General features: G+C 38.6%; 1 protein-coding gene across 6 annotated transcripts in view; it reads left to right on the forward strand.

Annotated features, from left to right (window-relative positions):
• Positions 1-13,064, forward strand: part of C7H2orf76 (chromosome 7 C2orf76 homolog) — a 112,626-nt gene that overhangs the window by 85,102 nt on the left and 14,460 nt on the right. For all 6 annotated transcript variants that reach the window (XR_005056687.2, XM_037001045.2, XM_073241332.1 and 3 more), the window contains one exon: positions 4,408-4,458. Coding sequence is in view for 5 of the 6 variants with exons in the window: in XM_037001045.2 (XP_036856940.1) it covers positions 4,408-4,458 (51 nt within the window). In the remaining variant the exon portion in view is untranslated. The remainder of the gene's footprint in view (positions 1-4,407; positions 4,459-13,064) is intronic.

The following is a 13,064-nucleotide window of genomic DNA, read 5'->3' on the forward strand; positions in this document are numbered from 1 at the left end:
GCTGTTGTACTGCATCCACTGGTGTCTCTTTTATGAATAGTTGTATTTATTGTATTTTCATAAATATATGTTTTGGGGAGGAGATTTCCACTGAACTACTCACACTGCCATCTTCCTGTGATCTCTCTGTCTGCTTTTAATACTCTGTTCTTTTCCTTGATCTTTGCCATTTTAATTATTATATGTCTTAGTGTTGTCCTCCTTGGGTTCCTTGTGTTGGGAGATCTGTGGGCTTCCATGGCCTGAGAGACTATTTCCTTCCCCAGGTTGGGCAAGTTTTCATCAATCATTTCTTCAAAGACATTTTCTGTCCCCTTTTCTCTCTCTTCTTCTTCTGGTACCCCTATAATGCGAATATTGTTCTGTTTGGATTGGTCACACAGTTCTCTTAATAATCTTTCACTACTAAAGAGCCTTTTTTCTCTCTCTGCCTTATCTTCTCTGTATTCCTCTTCTCTGATTTCTTTTATATTCACTGTGTCTTCTACCTTAGCTAATCTGCTTTTCAATCTCTCCATTGTTTATTTCATTTCATCTATCTCCCTCCTGAATTCATCCCTTAGCTCCTGAATATTTTTCTATAGCTCCATTAGCATGCTTGTTACTTTTATTTTAAGTTAGTTTTCAGGAATATTCATGATTTCAGTCTCACCGAGTCCTCTTTCTGGTGTTTGAGGTATTTTGGATTGAACAAGGTTCTTCTGCCTTTTCATATGTCTGGAGTGATGGGAATGGTCACTGGCAAGTGGCATGGGTGTCAGCTGGGAGGACAAGGTCTCATCCTGCTTGCTGTTCACCATGCCTGTCTCTGCTGTCTGTGCCTAACCTTACACAGGGAGTGGCCTCTGGGTTAATCCCATAAACCTCTGTGCACAGGATGGCCCTTGGGATGGCCTTAGGTGGTGGCGGGAGTTGCAGGTGAGTGGTGTGGGTTCTGCCACAATAATAGAGTCCTTTCGTGGTTCCTGGTCACAGTGCCCATCTCTGCTGTCTAGCTGGTCAGTCATGCATAGCAAGCAGCCTCTGGGTCTGGGCTGGTAAGTTGCACACAGGGAAAAGTCTCTGACTTAAGCTGTGTAGTTGCTGTAGGTGGGGCTACCCTCTGGGTGGTCTGTAGCAATGGTGCAGACAGCTGTTTTTTGTGTTGGTGCCCACACTGATGAAGGAGCAGAAGACTGCTTATCATGGTCAGGGGCTTAGGGGCTGCATTGCTAACCAGGGGGATAGGGCGCCTGAAGCTCCTGAAAGTTCCCAACCTGCTGGGTTGAGTGTGCTATGATGATTTCATCCATCTATGCCTTTTCCTAAACCCTTGCCCCTTTAGCAGCCCTCTGACTGTTGGGAGGTCCTTTAAAGTACCTGCTTTTCTTTTGTCCCAGGGCAGCCAGTTGTGGGAAACTATTCTCAGTCTTAGTCTCAGACTTTGCTTTTCAACCCCTCTGATCTCCAGGGCTCCTGTGCTCCTCTGTGCGCCTGGGGTAGATTTCTAGTGCTGGGTATTTAGCAGTCCTGTGCTTCCACTCCCTCCCCACTCTGATTCTTTACCTATTGCTGCTTATCTGGGGTGGGGGAAGTGCTGGTATTCCACTGGGTTGTGGCTTTTTATTTTACCCTTTTCCGTGAGATGTTGGGTTCTCCCAGATGTAGACTGGCTGGGGTACTGTTACTTTTGGTCACTCTTTTAGGAATAGTTGTATTTGCTGTATTTTCAAAATATATATGTTTTTGGAAGGAGATTTCTGCCACATTACTCCATTACTCACGCTGTGATCTTTTCTCCCTCTCTTCAGGTATTTTTATATGTGTTTCTATGGAAGCGGTTATCTCACCATAATGCATGTAACCCCTGGTCTGCCTTTTTTCCTGCCAGTCTTGAAGATGATCTTATTCCTGCCTTCTCTGTCCAGCAGTTTCAGAGTCAGCACAGCTGGATTCTAGTCCCCTCGGCTGACCAGCTGTCTTCTTGGGACCCCAGTCTTCTTAACCACCAATTGAAGGGATTAAGTCATATTTATTCATTCATGAGTATTTTTGAGAACCAGCTGTGTTCCAGGCACTCTTTGGGGTACTGGCAGCACAATCAGGAACATAGGCTGTGGTGCCTGCCCTCATGGAACCAGTATTTGTTAAGCTGTTATGTGCCAGATGCTGCCCTAGGTTTTGGGAGACAGAGCATAGTGTTTTAATTTCACAGAATTTGTGAATTAGTGGGAAAAGAAGCCAAAATAAGTAAATAGACGAAATTATAATTGTATAAATGTCATGAAGGAAGCTCTTTGAGGAGGCCTTTCTTGAACCTGGGCTGTCAAGGGAACTCTGTGGCTGTGACACTTGTACTGACCTAAAGGAACAAATAGGAAAGGCACTCCTGTTTATTCCTGTTATTGTTTCTTCTTTTGGAAGTCTAAATTGAACGTAAGACAACAACTTGCTCTCATTGACTGCAGACATTTACAAGTGAGAGTGGCTTCACATAGCTACCTGCTCCTTACACACCCCTTTCTTCCAGGGGTCTCATTGCCTAGTGCAGGAAATATAAATGGAGTAAATTAAATGAATTTAATTATTTTTAATGTTTAATTAACACCTGGGTCCATAATTCATAAGTGAGTGAGAAACAAAAAGGATAAAATAAAGTGTTTGTGTAGGTAAACTCTGGTAAGCCTAAGCCAGAGGGGGCAGTCTGGCGGGTAAATCCTGATTGCAGTTTCCTTTGTCCTATGGTGTTTTAAAAGTCAGGAAATTTCACCTGAAACCACAGAATTTTAGTGTTTTTGTTTAAATATTCAGGCAACCCCTTGGAACTGAGTGGCAGTGGCTCTCTTTAATCGGGTATGTGCACTTGGTTCTCACAGCCCCTCCTGTCTAGGCTGTCTCACTTGTGTCAACTGTCTGGCCCCTGTGAATTTGTTTGACCAAGAATCATCTCAGTTTTTTATTTTGTGTTTCAAACATCTCTGCCTGGGACCAGCCTGCTGGGAGTCTGATCCACTAGTGCTGGGCTGGGTGATTCTAATATGTAGCATGTAGGAGCCACACTTATAAGGCACCAGCCCTGTCTGTGAGCATACCTGTGTTATGGATTCACATGGGAGTGTTTGCTCTCAAGAGTGGGGTCTTACCTTGGTAGATTCTTTCTCACACTGTCCTGGAATACCTGGTCATAGGTACTTTAAATACTTGTAACATAAATGAATAAATCATATCTGTTTTGGTATATATTTGTCCTTTAAAAGTTAAATGTACCTTAAAAAAAGTCCTGATTCAGATGTGTGGGGTTTTAAAAAAGTTCTCTTTAGTAATAACACATTCATGTTGTTTTAAGATAAAAATAGAAAAAGGAATGCAGTGAAATCTCCTTCCCATTTCTGTTCTTTATGTGACTACTGCACCATGCTCCTCCTGTCCATGGAAGTATAAATACTTTCAAATACAAACAGATATTCTTACTTTTTCCTCTTTTTACTCAAAAGGTGTTTTACTAAAAATCATATTCTGCCTTGTGCTTTCCTTACCTTTGACATAATTGAAGATCTTATCATGTTTTTAGAGAGCTTCTTCCTCTTCCTCTTCCCTTTTTTGAGTTGAAAAATATGTTTCATTGTGTGGGCATGGTAGAATTTATTTAACAAGCACTCATTGAAGGACATTTAGATTTTTTTAAGTATTTGCTGTTGCAAGCAATGCTACAGCTAGTACGTTTGTATGTATTTCATTTCACACACACACACATACAAGAGTGTGCAAACAATATTTCTATGATAAATTCTCCATGTGGGACTGCATGGCCAGAGGGTATATGCATATGTAATCTTGATATATATATTACCAAATTGCCTTCTGTAGGGATTGTAGCATCATAGTTATTAATTAAAACTAATTCTGATATTTGGAACATTGTTTTAAAAAGAATATTTACTCTGTCTTTTTTATTTTGGTTGTTTGTTTTGTTTTCTTCACCGAGTTAGAGTAAATTGTAGGTTATCTGAATTTTGGTAAGAGTAGTAGGTTGTTCTAGATCATTAGTTTCCACTACTGGCCAAAGATCCTCAAGGGGCTGGTTCTCAGATTCATATGCTTAATGAACATCAACTATATGGAAAATAATGTCTCAAGAATGTATACCATTATTTCAAGTGTATATAGATGCTACTGTGTTTTATAAAATGCCAATTCATTTAATAGTGTTACAGAATTCTTAGTTCAGCTAGCACTTTCAACATCTCATCAGTGGTTCCATTATTTTAGATTATCCTTGTATTTTCCTGGCATGTGAGCTTCATTTTGTGCTCTATCATTTTTTTCAAACTAGCTTAGTCTGGGATGGGAGGGCAGAGCCAAAAGACTGTGCATATACTGTAGTGTCTATTTGAGTATTTTGTAATAAAAATAATCTTTATCTTACAGATGTCCCTTTAAGGACCAGTCTGCTAGCACCATTCAGAAATTATAAATATGGTAAACAATTTTTCTTACTTTTTAAAAACATATTAATAAAATTTCAGTTTTATATTGATGGGAATTTGAATTTGTTTTTCAAAAATGAGTTTACTTTCCATAAATCAAAACCAATAGGGGAGATTTCTTGTAAGATTCTTAGACATGAGATTTGAGCTGGCGGCGTGAGAGGTGAGATGGAGAATTCCTCCCAAAACCACAAATAGTATAAAATATAGTTAATTGCTACAACTAACCCTAAAACAGCAACAAGAAAGGAGGCTGAACCAGACTGCATGCAGACTTCATGAACAGAGCAGACCTCACGAACACAGTGTAACGTATGAAAGCCTTTATCAGGCTGGACCCAAGCCCCTGCCCCACCCCAGCTCACCAACAGGAGGAAGTGAAACAGAGCTGGGGAGGGGATGGAAGCCTAGAACTGCTGAACACCAAGCCCTGGAGGTCTGCTTTGGGAGCAGAAACCTACACTGTGTGGTGCTCTGAACATTGGGGAGCACAGATAGGTGGAGTGCTTGAGAGACAGATTTGTGGAGGAGGGGATCCACACCCAGCTGCTCTGGGACAAGGGAAAGGCAGGCGGTCTGAGAAGCATCACAGCAGTGAGAGTGCTGCTGAAGGAGCGGGGTTTGCACAGAGCTTGCTGTGCAGGGGAGGGGAGAGCTAGACAAGGTTGTCTGGGCATGCTCTGCCCAGCTGGTTGGGAACTTTGAGGAGCTTCAGGTGCCCCATCCCCGTGGCTTCCTACTCAGCTCTGAGGACCCCCAATGTGACACAGAGGCTGTTGCGCCTTCCTTCTGGCCTGCCTGCACTGGTTCACAAACCAGCAATCACTGCACTGGCCTCAGGCCAGCCAGAAGGAGACTCAGCCTACAGCCACTGTAGACACAAAGCACAGAGGCTTGTGTCTTGGTCCACTGGCTCTGACACTTGAGATAGGCACTGCAGGCGGGAATCAAGAAACAGATATTTCCTCCTGCCAGGTACCAGCTCCACTCCCCTATGACCCCCAACCTCACTCTAGGGGCTGAGCAGCTCCAGAGACAGGAGCTTCTGGGCACTAGTGGGCACCACACAGAAATATGACATGTCAAAAGAACATGGTTCAGACCAAAATCTCACAAACCCCAGGAAAAGGGTCTAATGAAACTGAACTCACCAATCTTCCTGAAAGAGAGTTCAAAATAAAAATCATAAACATGCTTATGGAGGTATTGAAAAATACTCAAGAACTCAGGAACAAATTTAAGTTGGATATTCAATCATTAAGAAATTCCATATCTGAAATGAAACATACAATGGAGGGATTTAAAAGCAGATTAGAAGTAGTAAACGAGGCGATAAATGGAATAGAAATTAGAGAAGAGGAATACAAAGAAGCTGAGGCACAAAGAAAAAAAAGAATTCCCAAGAATGAAAGAATACTGAGAGAACTGTGTGACCAATCCAAATGGAACAATATTCATATTGTAGGGGTACCAGAAAAGAAGAGAGAGAAAAAGGGATAGAAAGTGTCATTGAGGAGGTAATTACTGAAAACTTCCCCAATCTGGGGAAGGAGATAGTCTCTCAGGCCATGGAGGTGCACAGATCTCCCAACAGAAGGGACCCAAGGAAGACGACATCAAGATATATAATAATTAAAATGGCAAAAATCAAGGATAAAGACCAACTTTTAAAAGCAGCTAGAGAGAGAAAAAAGATCACATACAAAGGAAAACCCATCAGGCTATTATCAGACTTCTCAACAGAAACCTTACAGGCCAGAAGGCAGTGGCATGATATATTTAATGCAATGAAGCAGAAGGGCCTTGATGCAAGAATACTTTACCCAGCAAGGTTATCATTTAAATTTGAAGGAGGGATTAAACAATTTTCAGATAAGAAAAAGTTGAGAGAATTTACATCCCACAGACCACCTCTACAGTGCATTTTGGAGAGACTCCTATAGATGGAAGTATTCCTAAGGCTAAATAAAGGTCATCCAAGGGATAGACAAAGAGCACAGAATATGATTCATAACATACAAAGAATGGAGGAGGAAGAAAAAGAAGAAAAAAAAAAGAAGAACCTTTAGGTTGTGTTTGTAATAGCACATGAAGTGAGTTAAAGTAGACTCCCAGATAGTGAGAGAATTACCCTTGAACCTTTGGTAAAGCTGGCATTGGCAATAAGTACATACCTGTTGATAACCACCCTAAATGTAAATGGTCTGAAGCACCAATCAAAAGACAAAGAGACACTGAATGGATTCAAAAACAAGACCCGTCTATATGCTGCCTACAAGAGACTCACTTCAAACCCAAACACATACACAGACTGAAAGTAAAGGGATGGAAAAAGATATTTCAGGCAACTAACAGGGAGAAAAAACAGGAGTTGCAGGACATGTATCAGAAAAAATAGATTTCAAAACAAAGAAAGTCACAAGAGACAAGGACATTACATAATGATACAGGGGTGAGTCCAACAAGAGGATATAACTATAATAAATATCTATGCACCCAACACAGGATAACCTACATATGTGAAACAAATACTAACAGAATTAAAGGGTGAAATAGAATGCAATACATTCATCTTAGGAGACTTCAACATACCACTCACTCCAAAGGACAGATCAACCAGACAAAAAATAAGGAGAGACAGAGGCACCGAACAATGTATTAGAACAGATGGACCTAATGAATATCTACAGAACACTCCATCCAAAAGCAACAAGATGCCATTCTTCTGAAGTGCACATGGAACATTTTCAAGAGTAGATCATATACTAGGCCACAAAAAGAGCCTCAGTAAATTCAAAAAGATTGAAATTGTACCAACCAGCTTCTCAGATCACAAAGGTATGAAACTAGAAATAAATTACACAAAGAAAATGAAAAAGCCCACAAACACATGGAGGCTTAATAACATGCTCCTCAATAATCAGTGGATCAATGACCAAATAAAAACAGAGACCAAGCAATATATGGAGACAAATGACAACAATAATTCAACATCACAAAATCTGTGGGATGCAGCGAAGGTCGTGCTATATTGCTATATATATTGCAATACAGGTGTACTTCAGGAAAGAAGAACAATCCCAAATGAACAGTATAAACTCACAATTAATGAAACTGGAAAAGGAAGAACAAATAAGGCCCAAAGTCAGTAGAAGGAGGGACATAATAAAGATTAAAGCAGAAATAAATGAAATTGAGAAGAATAAAACAATAGAAAGAATCAATGAAAGCAGGAGCTGGTTCTTTGAGAAAATAAACAAAATAGATAAACCCCTAGCCAGACTAATCAACAGAATCAGAAATGAGAAAGGAAAAATCACCATGGACACCACAGAAATACAAAGAATTATGAGAGAATACTATGAAAAATTATATGTTAACTAACTGGATAACCTAGAAGAAATGGACAACTCTCTTGAAAAATACAGCCTTCCAAGACTGACCCAGAAAGACACAAAATCTGAATAGACCAATTGCCAGCAAGGAAATTGAACTGGTAATAAAAAACTACCTAAGAACAAAACTCCCATACCAGATGTCTTCACCACTGAATTTTATCAACATTTAGTGAAGACATAATACCCATCCTCCTTAAAATTTTACAAAAAGTAGAAGAGGAGGGAATACTTCCAAACTTATGCTCTGAGGCCAGCATCAATCTAATACCTAAACCAGGCAAAGACACCACAGAAAAAGAAAATTACAGACCAATATCCCTGATAAGCATAGATGCAAAAATACTCAACAAAATATTAGCAAACCGAATTTAAAAATACATCGAAAAGATCATCCATCATGATCAATTGGGATTCATTGCAGGAATGCAAGGATGGTACAACATTCAAAAAACCATCACCATCATCTACCACATAAACAAAAAGAAGGTGAAAAACCACATGATCATCTCTATAGATGCTGAAAAGGCATTTGACAAAATTCAACATCCATTCATCATAAAAACTCTCAACAAAATGCGTATAAAGGGCAAGTACCTCAACATAAGAAAGGCCATATATAACAAACCCACAGCCAACATTATACTTAACAGGAGAAGCTGAAAGCTTTTCCTTTAAGATCGGGAATAAGACAGAGATGCCCACTCTCCCCACTTTTATTCAACATAGTTCTGGAGGTTCTAGCCTCAGCAATCAGACAACACAAAGAAATAAAAGACATCTGGATTGGCAAGGAAGAAGTCAAACTGTCCTGTTTGCAGATGACATGATATTGTACTTAAAAAACTCTAAAGAATCTACTCCAAACTACTAGATCTAATATCTGAATTCAGCAAAGTTGCAGGATACAAAATTAATACACAGAAATCTGTCGCATTCCTCTACACTAACAATGAACTAGCAGAAAGAGAAATCAGGAAAATAATACTATTCACAATTGCATCATAAAAAATAAAATACCTAGGAATAAACCTAATCAATTAAGTGAAAGACCTATACCCTGAAAACTACAGGACACTCTTAGAAGAAATTAAAGAGGACACTAACAAGTGGAAATTTATCCCATGCTCTTGGGTAGGAAGAATTAATGTTGTCAAAATGGCCATCCTGCCTAAAGTAATCTACATATTCAATGCAATCCCTATCAAAATACCAGCAGCATTCTTCAACGAACTGGAACAAATAGTTCTAAAATTCATATGGAACCACAAAAGACCCTGAATAGCCAAAGCAATCCTGAGAAGGAAGAATAAATAAGGGGGTGTCTCACTTCCCAAATCAAGCTCTACTAGAAAGCCACAGTGATCAAGATAATTTCGTACTGGCACAAGAACAGACCCATAGACCAGTGGGACAGACTAGAGAGTCTAGATATAAACCCAAGCATATATGGTCTATTAATATATGATAAAGGAACCATGGATATACAATAGGGAAATGACAGCCTCTTCAGCAGCTGGTGTTGGCAAAACTGGACAGCTACATGTAAGAGAATGAAACTGGATTATTGTCTAACCCCATACACAAAAGTAACTCAAAATGGATCAAAGACCTGAATGTAAGTCATGAAACCATAAAACTCTTAGAAAAAATTATAGGCAAAAATCTCTTGGACATAAACATAAGTAACTTCTTCATGAACATATCTCCCTGGGCAAGGGAAACAAAAGCAAAAAGGAACAAGTGGAACTATATCAAACTAAAAAGCTTCTCTACAGCAAAGCATACCATCAGTAGAACAAAAAGACATCCTACAGTATGGGAGAATATATTCTTGCATGACAGATCCAATAAAGGGTTGACATCCAAAATATATAAAGAGCTCACACACCTCAACAAACAAAATGCAAATAATCCAATAAAAAAATAGGCAGAGGAGCTGAACAGACACTTCTCCAAAGAAGAAATTCAGATGGCCAACAGACACATGAAAAGATGCTCCACATTGCTAATCATCAGAGAAATGCAAATTAAAACCACAATGAGATATCAGCTCACACCAGTTAGGATCGCCACCATCCAAAAGACAAACAACAACAAATGTTGGTGAGGATGTGGAGAAAGGGGAACCCTCCTACACTGCTGGTGGGAATGTAAACTAGTTCAACCATTGTGGAAAACAGTATGGAGGTTCCTCAAAAAACTCAAAATAGAAATACACCTTGACCCAGGAATTCCACTTCCAGGAATTTACCCTAAGAATGCAGCAGCCCGGTTTGAAAAAGACATATGCACTCCTATATTTATTGCAGCATTGTTTACAATAGCCAAGAAATGGAAGCAATCTAAGTGTCCATCAGTAGATGAATGGATAAAGAAGAGGTGGTACATATACACAATGGAATATTATTCAGCCATAAGAAGGAAACAAATCCTACCATTTGCAACAACATGGATGGAGCTAGAAGGTATTATGCTCAGTGAAATAAGCCAGGCAGAGACAAGTGTCAAATGATTTCACTCATCTGTGGAGTATAACAACAAAGAAAAAACTGAAGGAACAAAACAGCAGCAGACTTACAGAACGCAAGAATGGTCTAATAGTTATCAAAGGAAAAGGGACTGGGGAGAATGGGTGGGAAGGGCGGGATAAGGGGGAAAACAGGGCATTACGATTAGCACACATAATGTAGTGGGGTGAGGACATGGGGAAGGCAGTATATACAGAGAAGACAAGTAATGATTCTATAGCATCTTACTACGCTGATGGACTGTGACCGTAATGCTGTATGTGGGGGGGTCTTGATAATAGGGGGAGTCTAGTAACCATAATGTTGTTCAAGTAATTGTACATTAACTATGTAAAAAAAAACCAATAGGGAAGTTTCTTTAGAGATACAGGAATCCTAGTGTGTTGTTAAAGCAAATTGTAATAGTGTAGGGAAGTGGCATGTGAGAAATAGCATGTCTGGCAAACTATCTGAAGTGAATTTCTTTGCCAGGTAATCAGAAAAGGAGAAATGATTAAATGCTGGAAATAAGAGATAACATTTTAAATGCCAATCGTTTTATTTGTTGCAATTGTTGATTTTAAAATGCAGTAGTAAGGCAAGAAGCTGGGTTTTCTTATTTTGTTTCACAATGGTACAGTTACTGGCCTTCAGCATAGTGACATTCATCAAACTTTGAGACTTCCCTTGAAAATTATGATGCACCTGATAAACCTTTCTGTTAATTGCTACTGACATTTTGAAATATAAATTTTTTATTAACTTAGATCATTTTTTGGAGTGGCTTTAAATTCTGTTCCCATTTGGTGGAGCAACTTATGACCTAAAATACTTTGAAATCACAACGTTCACCGTCTGTGTGCATCTTAATATCCAGAGACTAATTGGGAGGTCGTGAGGGGTAGTCCGGAGAAGTTGAAAGCACTGACTGGAAAGTACTTTGAGTTATTGGATTTACAGAATTTACATGCTAACTATTGAATAAGAGAAAGGAACAGAAAGCATGATTAAGTAAATGTGAAACTCCTCAATTTTGACTTTCATGGCTTTCAAAGTGTAATGCTGTGAAATATAACCTTACATTAAGTCCACCTGCAGGTGCCATTTCAAACCAGAAGTTACATACAGTTTTCCTTTTTGCGTGTGGGTGTATGTGTTTAAACCTGTATTCCATGTAAGTTGTTTTGAAAGGTAAATTTTAGAAATTGAAAGCATCAGAGTATTTGCTGCTAATCATCATGGAGGTAATGATCTTTTATATTATTTTACCTTATTAATACCATTTCATCCTAGTATTTCTATACTAATCAGATGAATAGCAGGAAAAATGAATACATTTATCTGTGAAGAAATTAGAGAATCACTAGGCTTTGATAGACTTCAAGTGACTGAGTTTGGCTCTTTAACAATCTGCTGCTTTGTGTTCTTCAATAAGAAAAGCTGAAGTGTTACTTTCTCATCTGTCACCGTCCTCCGGTATTGCTGCATGTTCTGTGGGAATAGAACTCACAGTGTGTTTGGGAGTGGAAAAGACACACCCAGTTTCAGTTTTGCTATTTGCTTCTCTGAGTACTTTAGCGAGGGCTGGGTCTCTTGGCCAGACCACTGAGAGTTTGAGATTTGTCATAGCCTCTTCCCGCTTTTAATTGGCACCTTACATGTATTATTGATTCACCTTGACCAGACTGTGCTTGTAAAGCACAGAGGATGTTGCCTTAATTTTAAATCCATATTACCTAGACATTATACATGTGTGTAAGAAGTAAGTATTGGTTGTTGTGCCGTGCAGAGCTGCTAATATTGTTGTTTCATAAGGCTGTGTGAGATTAAACAATACTGGTGCAAACATCTTAAATACTCCACAAACATATTATTCATATTTTCATGAGGTTACTCTCCTCAAGCAGTTTGCATTTAAGTAAACAATACCCACAGATGTTGTTTCTGTTCATAATGAAGACTTATTTTTGTTCAAAGCATTTCTTCTGCTGCTCAAAGATGTGTTTTTTTTATTTTTGTGGGTTTGCAGAATGCATTAGAGCAAAGATATTTCTAATTTAAGGCTCATTAGCAAAAGATAGAGAACATGATTAATATTTGGTAAGGTCAAACTACATTTTTGCAGGTTGATTGTAAGGCTGTTACAATGTGTCTGTTACAGACTTTAAGCAGTAGAAAAGCTGCTACTGTCTTCTCTAACTGGTGTCCAATAATAAACCAGTATTTATTTACAGTGAGAAATACGGTATAATACATAACTCAGAATAATAGATAATCTAAAAGTAACATTTGTTTATTTTCTTTTGTATATTGTAAGCTTATTTTTAGCAATTGTGGTATATTTAGAATCCTAATGTTATTTCTATTTCACTTGGGTTGGATTTATTTTTTTTTCCTAACAATACATGGTTATAGCCCCAGGATTAGGTTGACCTTGTATTAAAAATTTCAATAGGTAACTGAAAGTTAACTATTTAACATAATGGGTAATTCAGAGTGCTAGTTCTTAACTGGATAGGTACCCTATTCTTCTGAATTATTAAAACATAGTTAAATCAAGAACTATTTTAAAATAGATGTTTTAGTTTCATTTCACTGTTGGAGTTCCTCATTGAATTAAACAGCATGATTGATAGAAATTAATGTTAATTTAAGGTTAAGAGTTTATTCGGATACAATAATACAATGGAATC

This window comes from Manis javanica, chromosome 7, assembly GCF_040802235.1.
Source record: "Manis javanica isolate MJ-LG chromosome 7, MJ_LKY, whole genome shotgun sequence".
NCBI classification, from domain to species: domain Eukaryota; kingdom Metazoa; phylum Chordata; class Mammalia; order Pholidota; family Manidae; genus Manis; species Manis javanica.